General features: G+C 45.2%; 1 protein-coding gene across 1 annotated transcript in view; it reads left to right on the top strand.

Moving 5' to 3' along the window:
* chd7 (chromodomain helicase DNA binding protein 7) overlaps window positions 1-18,378 on the top strand; it is a 68,020-nt gene that overhangs the window by 326 nt on the left and 49,316 nt on the right. The window contains exon 2 of the mRNA XM_070845732.1: window positions 16,280-17,840. Coding sequence (XP_070701833.1) covers window positions 16,400-17,840 — 1,441 coding nt within the window. The 5' untranslated portion in view covers window positions 16,280-16,399. The remainder of the gene's footprint in view (window positions 1-16,279; window positions 17,841-18,378) is intronic.

Here is an 18,378-nt window from a genome sequence, read left to right as displayed (position 1 = left end):
GCGCATTTTAATTTTTTTCGAGCCATACATTGTGTAAGATTGTATCACCGTAGTCACCGACTCTGAATTAAACCCGTTTTTATTCTCCCTTAATAGGAAGTTTTCCATACTTTTCCAGCGCAATCGGACTCTTTAATCCGGCGTGCGAGTTGTGTTTTCAGCCCGATGAGCATTTCATTCAGGGATAACTCGGCGGAATGCCCGTGTTCAGCACTACAGATTTATCTACCTTCTGTTTTAATTTCTCGTTTCAGCAGAAAGTCATTGAAGGTCCATGTAGCTGCCATGCCGACATGCTAACAATAGCAAGTTTTAGCTTTGCCACCCGCTGCATCGCTCACACACACACACACACACACACACACACACACATGCACAGCAGTCCCATTAGTTAGTTTAAAAGTAGAAAGAAAAACGTCCATCACATCACAGAGAACCTCTGTGTTTCTGATGCGGTGCCTCCGACAACTTGTTGAATTTTGTAATAAGATTGATTGGGTTAATTCGGTTTTAAAGTATGAGTGTTAGCCCAGTTAGCTAATTGTGTTGAAGCTTCTAGGAGACACGAGGTGGCTCGAGCGTAGAGGTGAGTCACTGGCCGACTGAATGAGCGGAGCTCTCTGAGGGAGATTCCCAACGGAGAGTACTTGGCATATATCGCCCCAAAAAAAGCATCTCACGGAGTGAATCAAAATGTTTTTTACAAAAAGTGAAGATAGCGGTCGTATTGCCATTGTTTTGTGTCTTTACTGGAAGGGGGCAGAGTGAAGTGTTCGTAGTAGTCGCTAGTTTTATTGGACGGAAGGGACAGAGCAGTGGAGAGAAGGGGAGCCGTGAGGCCAGGCGGTCATTCCATACAACCGTGTTTTTCACGTTGTTTCTACCACATTTAACATTTTCAGCGCCCCTTTTTAAGAAGCACGAAAAATGCCCTCGTCCTCGCGCACAGCTTTGGCGAGCGCGTGAAAGTGTTTTAACTAATAAAAGCCCAGATAAGCGATTCGTTCCCAGGTCCGGAACGACGTGCGAAATACCACTGATAGGCTAATTAGCCGTGCTAGCCGCTGGAGGTTAGCCCAACGCTAGGACACAGAAGTTCAGCTAGCCAGTTAGCCAGTTCTCATCCCCATTGTGTACTAGCGAAGACCACTGACCCCCCCCCCCCCCCCCCCCTCTCTCCGAGCTGGCCAGTAACATGCTCGAGGCTGTTATTAGTAGGTGCATAGCCCACGGGCAAGAAAATTAACTTTACGCACCTTTTGCTTCACTTTTTGTCGAGCTTGAAGAGCAAAGTAACGCTACGCCTTTCCGTATTTTTTGGCCATTGTTATGAGAGCGGGTTTGTGTGTGTTTGGCGACCGAAGTTTGCAAAACCACCACGGTTACACTTGTTACTCGGTGTGGACGCGACAAAAACGCAGCTGAAAACACCTGCCGTGTGGTGCCCGTGGACTTTTCCTTACTTCCAGCTACACATCTCTACGGCGCACACAGACGCTTTTGCAGTTTGACTTTTTAAAGCGTGTGTTTCTTGAGCCGTCCTGCCCTCTTTCCCCCATTACGTGTTCTGTAAGCGGCCAACTTGCATAATGGTCACCGTGACGCTTTAACGTAACTTTGTGTGTGTGTGTGCGCTCTTTCGGGAAAGGAAAGAACAGGAAACAAAAAAAGCTTTATTGCTCCAAAACTCGCGTCGCTATTTATCCTCAAATGGTGGTTTTTACTCCTGGTCTGACACAGTGTACATGTGCTGGTTCGTTATTTTTCCCCGTCTGCAACAGAGCCAGGAGCCGCTACCCCCCACCACCTTGTGTCTGTGAGCCAAGATGGCAGCTAGTCATGTTTAGTGGGCCACAGAGGGAGAGATAAGAGGCCCCGACCACACACGCACAGCACACAACAGATGTTCAGCACAATTTGGTCTCTCCTGTTTGTCTCCCTCTGTCTTTTCGTGTGGTTAAAGTTGAGGCACTCTTTCTCCCATTCAGCCACGAGGCCGTCGTGGTTTTTGAGAGGCAGTTGGTCCGAGCCTAGCTGGATGCAGTTAAATGATCCACGAGCCACAACTCTGATCAAAGTTTTAAAATGTAACATGGCTTCATTGGTGGAAGGTTGATTCTTTCTTCGGGAGCTGAGCCTGTTTTTTATTTTTATTTTTATTTTTTTTGTGGTCAAGTCGGCTTCTCTGGAAGTTGTGTTGGTGACCTTGGAGTTGCTTGTCTTAACTTTGCCTGGTCGGCCTTGAGGTGATAACCCTGACAAATCGTTGGGTCCATTTAGCTGCTGGAAAAAAGACTGGCTCCTTCTTTATTTATTGTTTTATGTATTGTACTCCATACGACAAAGATATTGATAAGACACGTAGATCTTGTCACACTTACAAGTTAATCAAGTCCGGTGACATGCTGGCGGTGTCCCCACATCGCCTCGTGCACGTCCAGGGAAATCCCTGCCACCTTATCTTTGTTCACACAATGAGCACAAAGTCGTGTCATACAAGTCATTTTCAATGGAAGCCGGCGACATGAAGCTACAAACTGACGCCCGTGATGTGGCACGCTGCGAACAGTTGAGCTGGCCGTGACTTTATTCCAGCACTCCGATGATTCGGGCACCTGGATGAATACTCGGCGCATCCGGCCACGCTCGGTGGTTTTGTGGCTTGTCGTGTGAACACAGCATGACGCTGGGGATAAGATTTGGGGACACACCACTTGCAGTCAAGTGACTCATACTCTACTATGAAACACACAGGTTTGCAAGTGAATTGAGGTTTCACAGAATGATGCAATAAATTCCCAGTGCAATACCCATTTACTAATACTCAACTTTTCATATGTACAACCCCATGATCTTAAATGGCATTTATAAAGACTTAACTATTCACATGGCCTTGTTCCTCCAGTCACTTGGACTGTATTGGAAGAATGAACAACTTTGTTTGGAACAGGTGTCCATCAGTGTGTCATGCTTTTGAATGAGCTGTTATTTTGACCTATGAATCATTAGTGCGCTCAGCTTTAGTTATCTGAACATTTCACTCAATGTGCCACCTTCAATCGACCTTTTGACCATCTCTCACTGTTTTCATACTGGTCCAGGATAGCTCAGTGCTAGATGGCTAAACTTTTAGTGTTGGTTAAGCGCGGCAGATGAGGAGAGGCCAAAGTGTGCGTGCGTGCAAAGGAGGACGAGAAGCCAGTAGGACCCCTATTGGCATGCAGAGAACACTGTAACATGGAGCTGACAACACTGTTGTTGTACTCTGCAAGTGAAAACGGTTATTGTTCAAGTCTTTGTCCATCCCTTCTTGTTTTACTCTATTCTCTGTGCGTTATCCAGCAATGCCTCTTGTAGTTTATCTTTGGTACACATTCAACGACACTGAAAATACAGACTCTGCTCATATTACTTTGGAAAACCGTTTTTCAGTTAATTTGTGAAGTGTTCTGTTTTCCATTGACAAAATCCCCATCAGCCAGGCCTGCTACTAGTTTAGTGCCAGGTCTTTTACTATTCCTTTACTACTTGAGAGAAGTAGAACTCATTGTTATACCACTAAGTGGTATAGGACTGATAACTAAGATACCAATGTTGTTGTCAAATGAACTGTTTGTCCATGAGCAATGCTGCCCAATGATTAAATAACAGCCCAATGAAATGAGACAAAAAATCACCTCAATGTAATATATCTAAACCGAAAAGCAGTTTTGGGTAGTCAGATGGTTAAATCCTACCATGGGCAGAATTGTAACTGTGGGTGTGGAGAAATATCTCAAAACTTCTTAAACTCTGTTTTATCTATTAGTTTTGAGTCAGTTACTAAAATCTCTTACCGTTGTCCTCAGTTTAAACAGTACACTGCTCTCAAAGAGAAAGCTGAGCAGTAGCTAGTCTTGTTTTTGGGAATACCTCTAGCCAGAAAATTACAAATGCATTATTTTTCTGCCTCAGGTCTCTATTCTTAAAATTTAAGTTGAATGATAGAAAGATGGCTATTAAAAGCACAATGGCCAGTTTCCTTGGCTGGCAGCAGGTGCCATACTTGTTTTTTCAATTGCCAAGCAATAGCTTGCAGGTTTTAGGAAAATCTAAAACATGGCTGATGGAGAATGGGTGATAAAACTCATTTGCATACTTTGCAGAAATTATTGCCATAGATTGATGAGATTACTGATGATTGTACCCACATGGCTTTCCTGAAGCCTTTCCACGCTGCAGTTGTTTTTCTGGCCAGACATCTGATTTCAGAGTAATCACACTAACAGTCCCTCACCATCACCAAAGAAAAACTTGTATTTTGGAGATGAATGACGCCGACTATGTGGCTTAAAGACCAACATGGAGCTGACATATTGTTCCCTGTGAAGGGTCGATAGCTATTGTTGGACAGTTAAGTGATGAAAGCCTGGTGTTGGGTATCTGAGCCTGGTGTTTGTTGGGGTGGCCATTTTGTCTCCTGTTACCATGTGTCATGGATGGCAGCCCTGTTAGCAGAAATGAGAAGTGGTGCTGTTGTTTGTCTCCATCTCTTTCATCTTGCCATCTATTGCTCCACCTCCACCCCCCACCTCCCCGCTCCCTCTCTGGCCATGCACGAGTCCTCTTTTCTCTCTCTCTCTCTCTCTGCTGCTCTCCCCCTCCATCTTTGCCTGTCTGTCTGTTTCCTCCCCTCCCTCCAGTCCTTTCATTTCTAGCCAAAAGGTTAGCGGGGGTCTTTAGCACCATGGTGACATTCAAAACTGAGTGTCATCACTGTCTCTCTCGCTCTCTCTCATCCCTCCCATCTCACCTGTCTCTCCCTCTGCCCCCTCCTTCTCCTCTGCACTTGCTTCCCCCATCCCCCCATCCTCCTCCTGCAGCGAGGGCCTTCTGGACCAAGCACTGTGCCTAGAAGAGAGGCTGGTGTTAATACAGCTCTCAAGTGTCTGTGTGTGGGTTGTGTGTGTGTTTTTTGTTTTTTCTGTGTGATGGAGGCGACAGCCTGTCAAGTACATATCTGACCCATATGTGTGCACGTCTTTTTAATCTATCTTTCCCAGTGTTGATGTGAGGTCTTAATTGTTTTTCCTCTTCATCCTTCCGCTCTCATACAACATCTGAGCTTGCTGCTGCAAATAAGCAAAGCTAAAATTCAGAGCTCTCCACTTGAAATATGTGGGAGTTTTGTGTCAAGCTGCTGAAAAGTGATGACACAAAAATCTCACCAGTTTCCTGGAGCATGCTGTAGCTCAATAGCACTGTTGTTGGCATGCATGCATCCTTCTACCTTTCCTCATTTTCTATCACTGACGAAGGGTCAAGTGCTGCTTACTCGTCGAATCAACATTGAGCTAGGAAGGTCACTGGGGGGGGGGGGTGAAGTTGCCCCGTAGCTTTATAAGGACGACTCTGGAAGTTAACTGGTTGTTGGCAGGCAGGGCAGAGGGGGGGGAACTAGCCAGGTCTGTGTCTTGGAAATCCAAACCTACCCATCCCATCGGTCTGAAAAAGGGTTGGGGTTAATATCAGTAGCAGTAATTGATCAGTGTGGGTTAGCAAACAAGAAAGCCTGATCTATTCTGTGTATGTCGTGCACATTCCCACTTGCTCTGGCATAAAGGGCTAGTTCAGTATTATGTGAAACTGATCATTTCTTTGGGAGCTCATATCTTATCTAAATCATATCTAGAATGAAAACCGAGACCATGAATCAGAAAACGAGTGCTTGTGATGATCTTGTGTGTAAATCTCCTCAAAGCTTCATCTTACTCTGCACGACAGGTCTCTCATCAGCCCAAAACCACTGGTGGGTTTTTGAATGGGCTTGAGACGCTTCCAGCTCGTTACGAATCCTGTCGTTTCTTTGAAAATATGTCAGGAGTTGCTGGGGTTTCCCCAAAGCCATAGAGGCATACTGCCACTGTTCTAACTCATCTGTATCACTGAGCAACAATTTCCCCCTCACCTGCAACAGTTTTGATTTTTTGCAGGTTTACATTCCCTGCATTTACTTTCTGAGCAAAATTTGAATAGCAGAATTTGAATATTCAAATGGCAAAAGTAACAGTGTAAACTGGAGGGTTGTGATCTCTTAAATGCATGGTACCATACACCTCTGATGCTAGCGAGCACACAGTCTGAGGGGAGAGGTCGGGGAGCTAGATGCTGTCGTCCAGTCATAATAAGAAAAGCTGGCAAAGGTTGAACCTTCATTGTTTTTCATCCTAAAGGGATCAATGTACATCACCTGAACTTGCACTTCAACCTTCCTTTTGAATGTGGGTTGGATCATTGGTTCCTAATTGTAGTTAAGAGTTGGGGTGCGTGATTAGTGACGGATAAGGGGAGGTATGGCCGGTCATTTTTTTCATTTAATAGCTGAAAATGGAATTTCCCACAGTATAGAACCATAAAGCTGCTCTTTCAATATTAAGCTCAGTTTATATTGCACCGTTGAATATTAGTTTTTCATTATGTTCTTTACTGGTTTCACCAGTGAGTGAGCGATTTAAATGTTGTCTCAGAGTAAAGATGACAAATTGCTAAGATATTTAACATATTTCGACTCAAACCGAGCTTTTGTTCTGCTTTCGGCGTGACTCGTGCATTTTAGCATTTATTCTAATCCACAGTAAATGTGGAAAGTAACCCAAAACTCCAGAATAAAAAAAACTACAGAATACTAGCCAAAAACTCCTGTTGTGTACATAGACACTGTAGTTGTGTGCTAAATGTGTGACAAGTTCTGACTAATCAGGTCGGGACATCCGGAGTTTATTTGAGAAATGTGCTCAGGTTTGGATGAGGGACATAATTCTTAATTCACACATGACGGGGCCAGATATATAGACTTCCTAAAATGTTTTATGCCAAGTAGTCTGATCAGAAAGTGGGGATGCAAAAGCATACATTAGCTCCCCCAAGTCTATCACCGGGGGCACACTGCCGACCTCAGCAGTGCGTGTGCAAACATTTCCTGTTTCCCATTCAAAATAAAAGCCCTGTAGCATTCTGTGGACAGAATCTCTTCGTCGTTATCTGTTTTTGTGGCATTTATAATGAAATGAAGTGAAATATTAGATTATTCTTGATCATTATCAAAGGCATACTTGGCGTAGAAAGAAAGGCAGGCTGGCTTACACACTGTCTGTGTGGATCAATGCACACCTTCAAGTTGCCGTAGTTCAAGGAGTTGGCCCCCCATGCATGATGTGAGGTACCTCAGCCTACCTCGCCTGTCACAAAAAAAAAAGACAATAAATGAAGGGATTCTGTCCACAGAAGTGCTACAGGACATTTACTTTGAAAGGGAAACAGGAAGTGTTCATTTAGAAAATACATACAGTACTGCGTAGGTTTTAGGTAGGTGTGAAGAAATGCTGAAACGCAGGTGTTTAAAATATTTAAAATTGAACTGTTTTTATCAATTTACAAAATCATTTGACAGATAATTTTACAGATCTTCTGTGGATGTATTCTGCCTCAGATCCTTCTGTCTCTTCATGTGATCCCAGGTCTGTGGGGGGGGCCACACCATCACTTTACGCTGAAGATAGTTCCTAATGACATTGGCTGTATGTTTGGGGTCGTTGTCCTGCTGCAGAATAAATGTACAGACCCCTCCCTGACGGTACTGCATGATAGATAAGTATCAGCCTGTATGTTCAGCATTGAGGACAACATTAACTCTGACCAAATCCCCAACTCCAGCCCCAAACTTGTAAGGAACCTCCGCCAGCTTCACTGTTGTCTGCAGACACTTGTTATTGTACCGCTCTCCAGCCCTTCAGGAACAATCTGCCTTCTGCTACAGCCAAATATTTCATCAGTCCAGAGCACCTGCTGCCATTTTTCTGCTCCCCAGTTCCTATGTTTTCATGTTGAGTCACTTGGCCATGTTTCCACGTTGGAGGTTTGGCTTTTTGGCCCCAATTCTTCCATGAAGACCACTTCTGGCCAGACAGTAGATGGGTGTACCAGGGTCCCAGTGCTCTCTGCTAGTTCTGAGCTGATGGCACTGCTGGACATCTTCTGATTTCTAAGGGAAGTCAGCTTAATGGTCTTTCATCTGCTGCACTAAGCTTCCTTGGCCGATCCTCAACATTGTTTAGGTGTTTGCTCACTTTGCATTTTGTAAATTGATAAAAAAAAAAACAATTTAATATTTTTGAAAGCAGTCTCACTATGAGCAGCATTTCTTCACACCTGCCTAAGGCCTTTGCACACTACTGCACATTTATTTGTTCCATGTATGTGACATATTGTATAGAGACCAAAACTATGAAAAATTTGTAATCTTGCTGGTTTGACTGTTTCTGCTGCGGACTGCATGCATGTCGCAGAAAAACGGCGAGACTCTGAATCCGTAGATGAGCCGCAGCTGAGCCATGCTGCTCATGCGGGCTGTACCTGCTCTAACCTGTTAACATGGACACCAGGAAAAAACCCGACAGGCTGTGTGATGCAAAAGCGCTGCTGAAGTAGGTAGTGTGTCCCTGACTTAATAGTGAGGGTGCAGCTTCTCCACCTGCTCCATGGCCCGGCTCCTGTGTGTCTTTATTCAATTAGAAAATTCAGACATTATATATGAAAAGGATCAGATTCAGACAGTGAAGGGAGCCAAAAGTGCAGCATATATCTGATGCTCTTCAGTCCTGGTCCTGCTGCCTCCCTGCCCTGCATGTTTGATTCGAATGAATGGGTTATTATCGGGCTTCTGCACAGCTTGATGAGAAGCTGATCGTTTAAATCAAATTGGAGCTTTTCACCTTAAGCAGAGTACACACCACCACCACCCACCCATGTCCAGGTCGCCTTTACAATGATGGAGCTCTAGCCAAAGGGGACTCGAGAGACAAGATTTGTTAGATTTGCAACATCCCACCATACTGAACTCTGTTCTGCTTCAGAGCAGACCGCTCCAGTACCATTCAGCATGGGACGGTACACATACGTTTTCCATGCTGCAGCTTTCTTTCACTCTTCAAAACCAAAAGTGCACAATTTTTTTTTTAAAGGATACCTACCAGTAATGAAGGCTTTTGCTCGTTAAGCACAGAAAAAGACTAAATGTGTTTTTACATTTTTACCCTTATTGTGTGAATAATCTGCATTGTTATTTCTACGGTGTACTTCCATATGTTTTCTATCCCTCCGTCTTACTGTCATCACATGCACACACAAAGCCCTCGCCTTTTTAATACACTCACATGCAAGTGGATGCAACTAGACAGTTGGTTTCAGAGACCTTATAACAGGTTCTTTAGCGCACACACACACACACACACACACGCTCCCCTTGACTACCCCCTGTGGCCTACTTCTCTCTGCTCCTCTCCTGTGCCTGTCTCTCGGCTTCTCTGTCCTCTGAGATGAGACTGGGAGGCGGCCAGTGGTTTTTCCTACCACATGGTAAAGGCAGGGAACAGATTGGATAAACATAGTCCCTTCCTGCTGACCCACCCCTGCCTCCCACACCCCTCCCCGAAAAACACACACACATACACCGACACACACACCGTGCACACACACACTGTCGGTTAACGAAGCAGCCGTGCGTAAAATAACCATATTCTCTCTAGCCTCACTGCTTCTCTCCCTCTCTTGCTTACTTGACCCCCCCCCCTTTCCCAAGCACACGGCCCTGCATCCCCTCACTGGAGTGTAATTACACACACAGCTAGCCAGCTCCTGCGTGCTGTCCTCCATTTGGGAACAAAAGTATAAATTATCGTGGCTTAGATCCTAGTGGTAATGGGAGGTGGGTGGGAAGCGCACGTGTTCTCCAGAGGAAGAGGGAGATCACTCACTACTTCAGGTGTCTGCTTTTGGTTGGATCTGCAAAGCTTTTTGGTGGAGTTGTATCTGTAGCTGTGTTTTGTTTTTCTGTTCCTTCCTGCCTGTGCGTCGTGTCTCAGTGGAAAATGGTGTTGTTGACATGGCAGAGATTTCCTGTAGTAAAGCCTGGAGGCTACAGACAGTTTAGCTGCCAAACTTTTAACAGCACAGACAGGACTGCGTTGAGCTGCGGTTGGCTAATCCCTTCTTCTTTCATCCTAAACTAACACGTTTGGACCCTCGATGGCACATGGACAAACTGGTTAGGAGAAATAAAATCAGCAATTGCTTAATTAAACAAAAAACGCCGCCGTTGAAATGAATGAATATGCAAGGGATCTCAGATCCGAGTCCCATCAAGGGTGGGGACAGCCACATGCAAATCATCCTTCAAAAAGCAGGCGCAGGAAAAAGAGGTGGAGCACAGAGGGAAGAGTACCTTTAGGTTTTCACACCAACCTCAGTTTACACCTGTCGACTAGCACGCCTTCATTTAGACAAGAACTCATCTGTGACATCAGCTGAGGTAAGGACTGGTTGGAGTGAAACTCGGAGGCTCTTGGCAGGGTGGTACATGACACTGGCAGCCAACAAATGTGTTAGTATCGTGTATACAAGTAGATAATGTACGTTTAAACGGCACAATACTGTGTTCTGCTTCCCAGTCAGGCAAGGCAAGCTTATTTGTGCAGTGCTTTTCAACAGGAAGTCAATTCAATGTCCTTTACAGAACTATACACCAGGGATGTAACAATCCATTGATCTGCATCAATATAATGATTCCAAAAGTTAAAAAAAAAAAAAAAAAAAATCTATATCTTGATCTTTGAGATGGACACTGAGCTAAAAATGCCACATAGATGCCCCCAACATAGGATGAAGGAAGTGCTGATACATGAGCCCACAGTATTCAGACTCTGCAACACATTATGCTAACTTTCACAGAGGTTTTGTGAGGCCATTCAGGTACACAGGTGCTCAAGCGATCCTGCAGAACCTTTTTTCTGACCTATATATACTGGATCACCCTTGCTTAATCATGAGAACTTGCATGTTGATGATAGCAGAGTTCCCATTTGGGTTTGTTTTATGAAGTTTCATCTCGATGCACTACAGTAGGCCGGCTGTGTAGTGCTGCTGGCTGCCATGCTGGAGGGGCCATTCAGTTGCACTAACTTGGCAGTGATATTTTGTGGTTTTGGCTTGAACGGATGGCCTTGATAATTGTGGTTTGACAGAGCTGCACAGTCACTGTGAATTCCTGAGCCTAGCTGGTAATCACCAGCTCGTTTATCAAGCCGGCTTAAACTCTAAGTGTCAGAATCTCTCTGTGATTACTTTTATGGTTTCAGGTGAGGGTAGAACTTGTGGAGCTGTTAATTGATGTTGTTGGACTCGCAGGCTCATGTGCCCCCCCCCCCCTCCAGTAGAGACGGAACAAAACTGTTTTCATATTTCTTCTCCCTTTGTTTAACCTGGATATTAAAACTTTCAGCCACTCGAAGGTCAAAGCCCTGATACAGTATATCAAGTCCTTGTCCCTCCCACCATGAAACTGTCTTAGCTGCTCAGCTATTCTGAACTTGCTCCTTTATTAAGCAAAAATGCGAAACATCTGATGCCTCCAGGTCCTCAAATGTGAGAAGTCCCTGCCTTTGCTGCTCCTCTAATATAGTGGCCTGTTGATAATGTCCTCTTATGCTCTAGGATATTAATGATATTTTATAGACGAAACGATCAATTATTGCTATTGGCAACGAGTGTTCAATAGTTTCCCTTAAGCCACATGTTCACGTGTTCACTCAGTGTTTGGACACTCACCTAAACGTGTGCTTCGTCTTGAAACATCACTCTGCAAATGTAACCGTCTGGGGGGGGGGTTCTTCTTTTTCTAATCCGGTCATCCCGTCCCTTCAAACTGGCCCCCTTAAAGCTTTAGTACGTAGAGGTTGTCACCTCTGAAAACACTGGTGGTGTTTGTGAAACCACAGAAGTGAACACAACTTCTCACTTTTTAATCTCTTTTTTTTTTTTTTTTTCTCTGCGACTAAGAAGTTCACTGAATTTGTCATGGACTGGAGGATAGGAGCCTGAGGGCCTGCTGTGCTACTGATAACACTCACTGTTGTGGATCGTGGCCTATGCTGAAGGAAAAGGATTCAGGCAGATTAGAGATCTTGTGGCGTAGAGCTGAACTTGATGATCAATTACTGCCGATTATTTTCTTAATTGATTGAAAACGTCAAAAATATATCTGAACAAAATGTACATATTGTGACTATTTGTTTTTGTGTGACTAAGAGTCCAGGACTAATACATAGAGATGTGGCTAATATCAAAGAATTACTACTGTGGTGTTCGGAGTGTTTCAGTTGTCAGAGAACTGCACAACTATGAAATAGTGATTCATAAATGCTAGCCAAAATAAGCAGGACTCTCTCTGCTGCTGCACTGAAACTGTCAATCAAAGCCCAGCGTGTTGCTCTCGAAGTTGTTTGACAACATGCAGATCAATGGAAGCACGTGCGCTGTGGTTCACAGGGGCGAATTGAGGCAACATAAATATGGTTTTTAAATATTTCTGATTGACTTGATTGTGTCCGAGTGCATATTAAACTGATAGGACTGTGCTGGTGTGGATACGTCGCTGCAGATACCAGCACGCTGCACTTGAACACTCCTTTGTGGCAGCTTTTCCGAGCTTTCCGAACAAATTTTGACCTTTCATCTTCGTGCTTGTGAGTTAATCAGTATCTGGTATGTGCACTTGGTTGGCCAGCGCGAAGTTCTCAGGTGACAGCAGACAGTGCTGCACTATGGCAGAAGTTGGGCCACAGTCAGGGTTTTTCATCAGTTACTTTTGGTTGCTTGTTGTTGTTAGTGTGGATATGGTCTTACCCCCCTTTGGACTCCTCACCACATGTGTGTTGCAGCAGGGGGAGAGGGGGGGGCGTGGTGGGCTAAACGCCTCATCCTTTGATGAGATTTGACGTCTACAGCGGCATACTGACCGTTCACCTAATTCCTGCTACAGTGACAGCTGGGCCTCAACGCCGAACGGTGCATATGCTTGTGTGTGTGTGTGTGTGTGCTCACTGTGAGAAAGAGACGGAGAGAGGAAGTGTACAGAAAGCTAAAGAAAACAAACCTAAGGAGAGGAGAACTTTTCCACAACTGTTGCTATCAGAGAGTGACGGAGGTTAAAATTGAAAAGGGGAATGGGTAAAGAATGTTTAGATAAATTCACGCACAGGTAAAACTGAGCTAAATGTGGCCAGCAAGAGCTTGTACAGCTTCAGTGATTGTGTATGCTAGAATTCATTGTTCATCTGACGGAGCTGACAGGAAATGGTTGCCTCCATAGTATCTTGCTGCAAAGGATGTGAAATTACACCCAGTTATTCTCACAGACATGCGCGTACATGCTCAAATGCAGAGAAGCCTTTTTTTCTTACTATTGTGGTTGAACATGCTCAGGAAGGTATGCAACTCAAGGGTGCTGCTGCGTACACTGTGATCTAATAGCCAAACACAAGTTCTCTCGTGGTTTAATTGTGTTGAGGGCGTTTGTGGTCCCACTCTAAGGAAATGTTTGAGTTCTAAAGAGAACATTTAGAAATGATGGTAGAGCTGCCAAAAAGATGCTGGTTCCAGCTTTGCAGCTGCGGGGGGGGGGGGGGGGGGGGTTGCTGCTTTCCCCTATTTTTGTCATTAGAAATTGAAAATCTTTTTTGTGATGTATAGTTTTATTTTTGTCTGTTAGTTGGACAAAACCAGCCAATTTAAAATGTCACTTTTGGGACAGGCACTTTTCACCATCTTCCTACATTTCATCAACTAAATGATTACTGTCCCCTCTGCCTCTGCACAGATAAGTGATAGAACAGTCCTGTCACTTGTGCATGTTGTAGAGAAACTGGAGTGCTTTGATCCAGCAGATTTCTGCTGTTCCAGATGTGTCAGAAGTAGTTGTGGTGGTTGAATAGTGCAACTGCCAACCTTGTAAATAACATCAAATATCGTCTCGTCTATTGTGGTAATGTGTTCATGCAGCAGGTGATTGGTGGTTGAACCACTGGCTCTGGCTCTTCGGTTGGCTGTTTACTGTGGAATATGGTGATTTTTGATCGGAGACTCTCTTAAACAGACAGCTGTGCCTGAGTACCACTGTTGAGGCTTTAAGAATAACAAAGAAGTTTATAGATGAGAGTAACTCTGCACGCCTTGCCTGTATTTGTCTGTTGCGGACCATAATAAAGAGTTGAACAGCACCTGTCCTACTGTCTTTGTGTTGCAAGCTTGTTTATGGTTCAAAGAGAGGTGGAGGAAAGGGCTTATTAAGTGCTATTTACACAACAATGCTGCTATCGGCCATTGTTGAGGCTCCCAGAAGAAGGACCAAAGGGTGGTTTTATTGTAGGCCTGTGTCACGCTAATACTGACTGTTGGCTTATTACTGTCTGGTTTCTCTTGGTCACTCAAACTCGTTATTGAACTGTAGTTTGATGGTGATGCAGTAAAAGTGATGGTTTGGTCTCAGTTCATGTTTGATAGATTTAACAATTTAGTCTAACTTGCTATTTGTGTTGAAATATGACAAATTGTGGAAAATTGTTGTTACAAGTTTTGGGATTATGTAGTGAGCTAGGCTGAATTTAAACTTTCACATTTTCTGGCAATAACGGATGATGGGAAGGAATGAAAAGCTGAAGGACAAATCGGTTCCAACATTTATATCTTGAGTTAAGCTGAAGTGAGTGAAGCTGTCTACCTAAAGAAATTAGGTGAAGGGAGGGGGAGGGGAACTCGGTATTGGTGGAAGTTGGCTTGGGTGGTGTTGTGTTTTTTTTTTTTTTTTTGCAAACCTCCCCCACCCTCCTGCCCATCCCAGTCTCCAATACGGTCCATGCATGGTCATGTCCACTTACCCTCACCCTCTCAGATGTTAATAATGTCCACACACCTCTGGAATCCTCCAGTATTTCACACTTGCGGATAATTTATTAATAATAATTGGCTTGTTTGATGTATGCATTCCTTTTTTTTTATTTTTTTTTTTTTTATATATATATCCATGGAGATAAACAGACACACACTGAAGCTAAAAGGGTAGCAGGTGGCTCACGTCTTCACACATCTGCCAGAGCTGACTGACTGGTTAGTTAGCCACTCGGTCAGCAAGCCATTCAGCTGGCTAACTACAGAGTGACTGAATGCAAAAGATCTCTGGCCTGGCTGGTTGGATGGCAGCTGCTGCTGTTCAAACAGAGTTGCATCTGCTGGACCCTTTGTAATCATACACACACGCATACACACACACACTCAATGACTCCAGTGTGTGTTGCAAAAGAAAGAAGTTCTTTTGTTTGGTTGTGAAATGGGGGTTGGGGAGGGTTCGGGGGCAGTGCTAATGTTAAGTGAATGTGAATTTTTTTTTTTTTTTTTTTTTTTTTTTCAGGGTTGGCTACAACTGAAACTTGCTAAATGTGCAAACTAATCCGGAGCACCTCTGTCCAGCAGCTCATGATGCTGCTTAGAAATGTTCACATTCGTTTGTATCTGGCGCCATTTTAGAGAGGGCCGTGTGATTTCCTGGCCAATACTGTGATTTAAAATGTTGATGTTTTCATAAATCAAGGCCTGTATTGCGGGGGCTTACATGGCATAACGGGCATAACGGCTTATGGACTGTTTGGACATGCATCTCATGTAGGCCTAGTCCACAAGACGCAGTTGCTTGCAGGGTTTGTTAGATTCCTCTGGGGGGGTTTTAACCAGTGGGTCGGAGAAAACTCAACCTTTTAAGAAACACAAGTATCAGTTACAGAGTTGGTTAAATAACATGAAGGAAGACATTCTATAATCTACAGACTTGCAATCGCTCATTTTCTAAATAAAAGAATGGTATTCAATAGTCATGTATGACCATTTTAAAACGTTTGATATGCGACTGACACTGCAAACTTTTATTCCAGCTTTCTTGAAAACACTGTCACCATTCATACCTCACCAGTGCTGAGGAACATCTTTATCCATGTTGGTCCATTTACATCAACAAGTGTGTTGTACAACAATAGTGTCATGGTACTGTGCATGCCAGTATCAGTGAGCAATGCTCTTGCTCTAACAATATGAACGTGGCTAAACTTAGGTTGTTCCTTTATTTCAAGCATGCACCAGTCATACAGCAATTACGTTATCAACCCCTCATTCGCACGAGAGTGATGACAATTTGCCTTTTAATGGTAAAGGCTGCATCTTTCAATACGGTTTCATAAAGTTACACTCACATCCAGCGTAGAAACTATGATCAAGGAGCTTTCTAACTGCTTTCAGCACAGAACATCAGCCTACTGCTCTTATGTGTACCTGCACTAACTCCAATGTTGTCCTCTCTTGTCCCCTTCCTCTTCTCTTGTCTGTTCTTTACCCTCCCCTCCTGCTCTTTCTGTCTCTCCAGGAACCTTAATGAGAACCATGGAGTAGCAAGCCTCAAATTAGCAGCTAGCTGATTAGCTCCTCACTGCACAACACACCTCCCTCCATCCAGTCCTCTCCATCTGTGGGCCCCCACCCAGCCATGGCGGACCCAGGGATGTTGAGTTTATTTGGGGACGATACAGGGCTGTTCTCAGATGGATTAGATGGTTTAGGAGACTGCTTTCCTCAGCAGCCTGCTCCTGCTCAGTCTAACCCTCTAGCCCAGCAGACTAATCCCTCTATGAACCACGAGCACCAGGGAAACAGGGGTTACCATCAGGGGATGATCCATGGCTCTGGGCCCAGCCCTGGGCAGCCTAAATTGGGACAAATATATGACCACGGGCCCTACTCAGGCTACGATCAAGCTGGTGCCCCCAGAGGACGAATAATGGCCCAGAATGGTCCCAGCCAAGGGCAGCCAAACGTGAACACAGCTATGAATGGCATGGGCTCCCACTATCATAATAACCCAGCTAACTCTAGCAACCCCCACCATGGGTACCCTGGTGATGCAGGGGGAGGAGGAAGCGGGGGTGGAGTTTGGGGGCAGCAGCAGAACAGATCAGCTTATCAGCAGCCTCCAACACAACCAGGGGGCGGCCCCAACCAGATGGGAGGCTACCAGATGTCTCAAGGCAACTATGGTGGGATGCAAGGCCCACCTACACCCAATGCAGGTCGCATGAACCAACACTACCCTTCACAGAGCATGGCACCCCCTCCTGCTCAGGACCCATCTCACTACCTGGGACATGTTGGAATGGGAGGGGGGCAGATGAGACAACCACAACCCCAGGGCTATCCCAACATGGGCCACACACCTCGATACCCACACTCACCTTCCCGTCAGCCCCCACACTCCCACCAGCACCAACAGGGCATGGGGGGGTTTGGGGATGGCCAGTATTCTGGTTATCAGGCCCAGTATGGAGCCATGGGACCTGCGATGGGCCAGGGTGCCAATGCTAATGTCAGTGCTAACCCCAGCCAGGCCATGGGACCAGGGCAGCTTGGCCAGAGGTTTAACCAGGGATCAGGCCCAGCAGCAGTGCAACAAGGGCAGCGATACCCCCCTGGACCAACACACCAACCACAGACCCACTCTGCCCCAATGCAACAGCAGGCAGGGCAGCAGGGCCAGCCTATGCATCCCCTAAACCATCCCCAACACCCCCAGAATCTGCCGCAGCCCCAAAACCAGCCCCAGTCCCACCTTGCCCCCCCAGCTCAGGGATCATACCCCTCCCCCTCATCCATGTCCCCCATGCGAGTTTTGGGAACTCCAACACCACCTCCCCAACAGGGCAGACCCCCAAGCACAGGGTTAGTCGGACCCCCAGAGGCTGCAGGTTACACAGCCCTGCAGTCTCCACCCAATGCTATGACCCACCCTCAGAGAACTCCCCAGACCCCTCTTTCTGCCCCCCACCAGCAGCCCCACAACATGCCCCCAAACTCAGGGCAGATGTATCCTGGCATGGGGCCGCAGCGTGGTCCACAGTTGGGTCTAAATAGGCCTCAACTCCAGCAAACGCAAGGTAAGCACGGGACAATGCTGTCCCACTGTGCTTTTGTTTCACTTTTAGAGGCTTTAGTGGCACCCAGTCACGCTTTTAGGTTACCTCCGCCACCGTGTAACATTTTTTTAGGTTTTTTAAGTTAGGTAACAGAAAAATGCTCATACCCATACCAAGCCAAATACTAGTGAACATAGATTGGACAGATGGTTGTGAACTAATGCCAACACGTCGCCTCTGGTGTGATTTTGCCATTACTCCGTTTCTACTACATGTTCATAGCAGTGGAAATCAGAACATAGTGAGTGTTTTTGAGGATGAAAATCTTTGGTCTTAAAATACACTCACTCCCTAGATGTATGTCCTCAAGGGCAGAGATGATACTCACTGTAGATCCTCCTGTTGCCAGCTCGCTACTGGAGTGCAGTTCAACACACAAACATTTTAGATACTTGTCCATCCATCATCCATTTTCTTCTGCTTTTTTTTCTTTTAGGCACTCTTATCTTAAGAAATTTCTGCACTTGATTTCAACTCTGAAATTCAGAACCCTCTACAT

The sequence above is a fragment of the Pempheris klunzingeri genome, chromosome 15 (genome assembly GCF_042242105.1).
Source record: "Pempheris klunzingeri isolate RE-2024b chromosome 15, fPemKlu1.hap1, whole genome shotgun sequence".
Taxonomy (NCBI): Eukaryota; Metazoa; Chordata; class Actinopteri; order Acropomatiformes; family Pempheridae; genus Pempheris; species Pempheris klunzingeri.
This window is presented reverse-complemented; position numbering and strand designations above follow the sequence as displayed.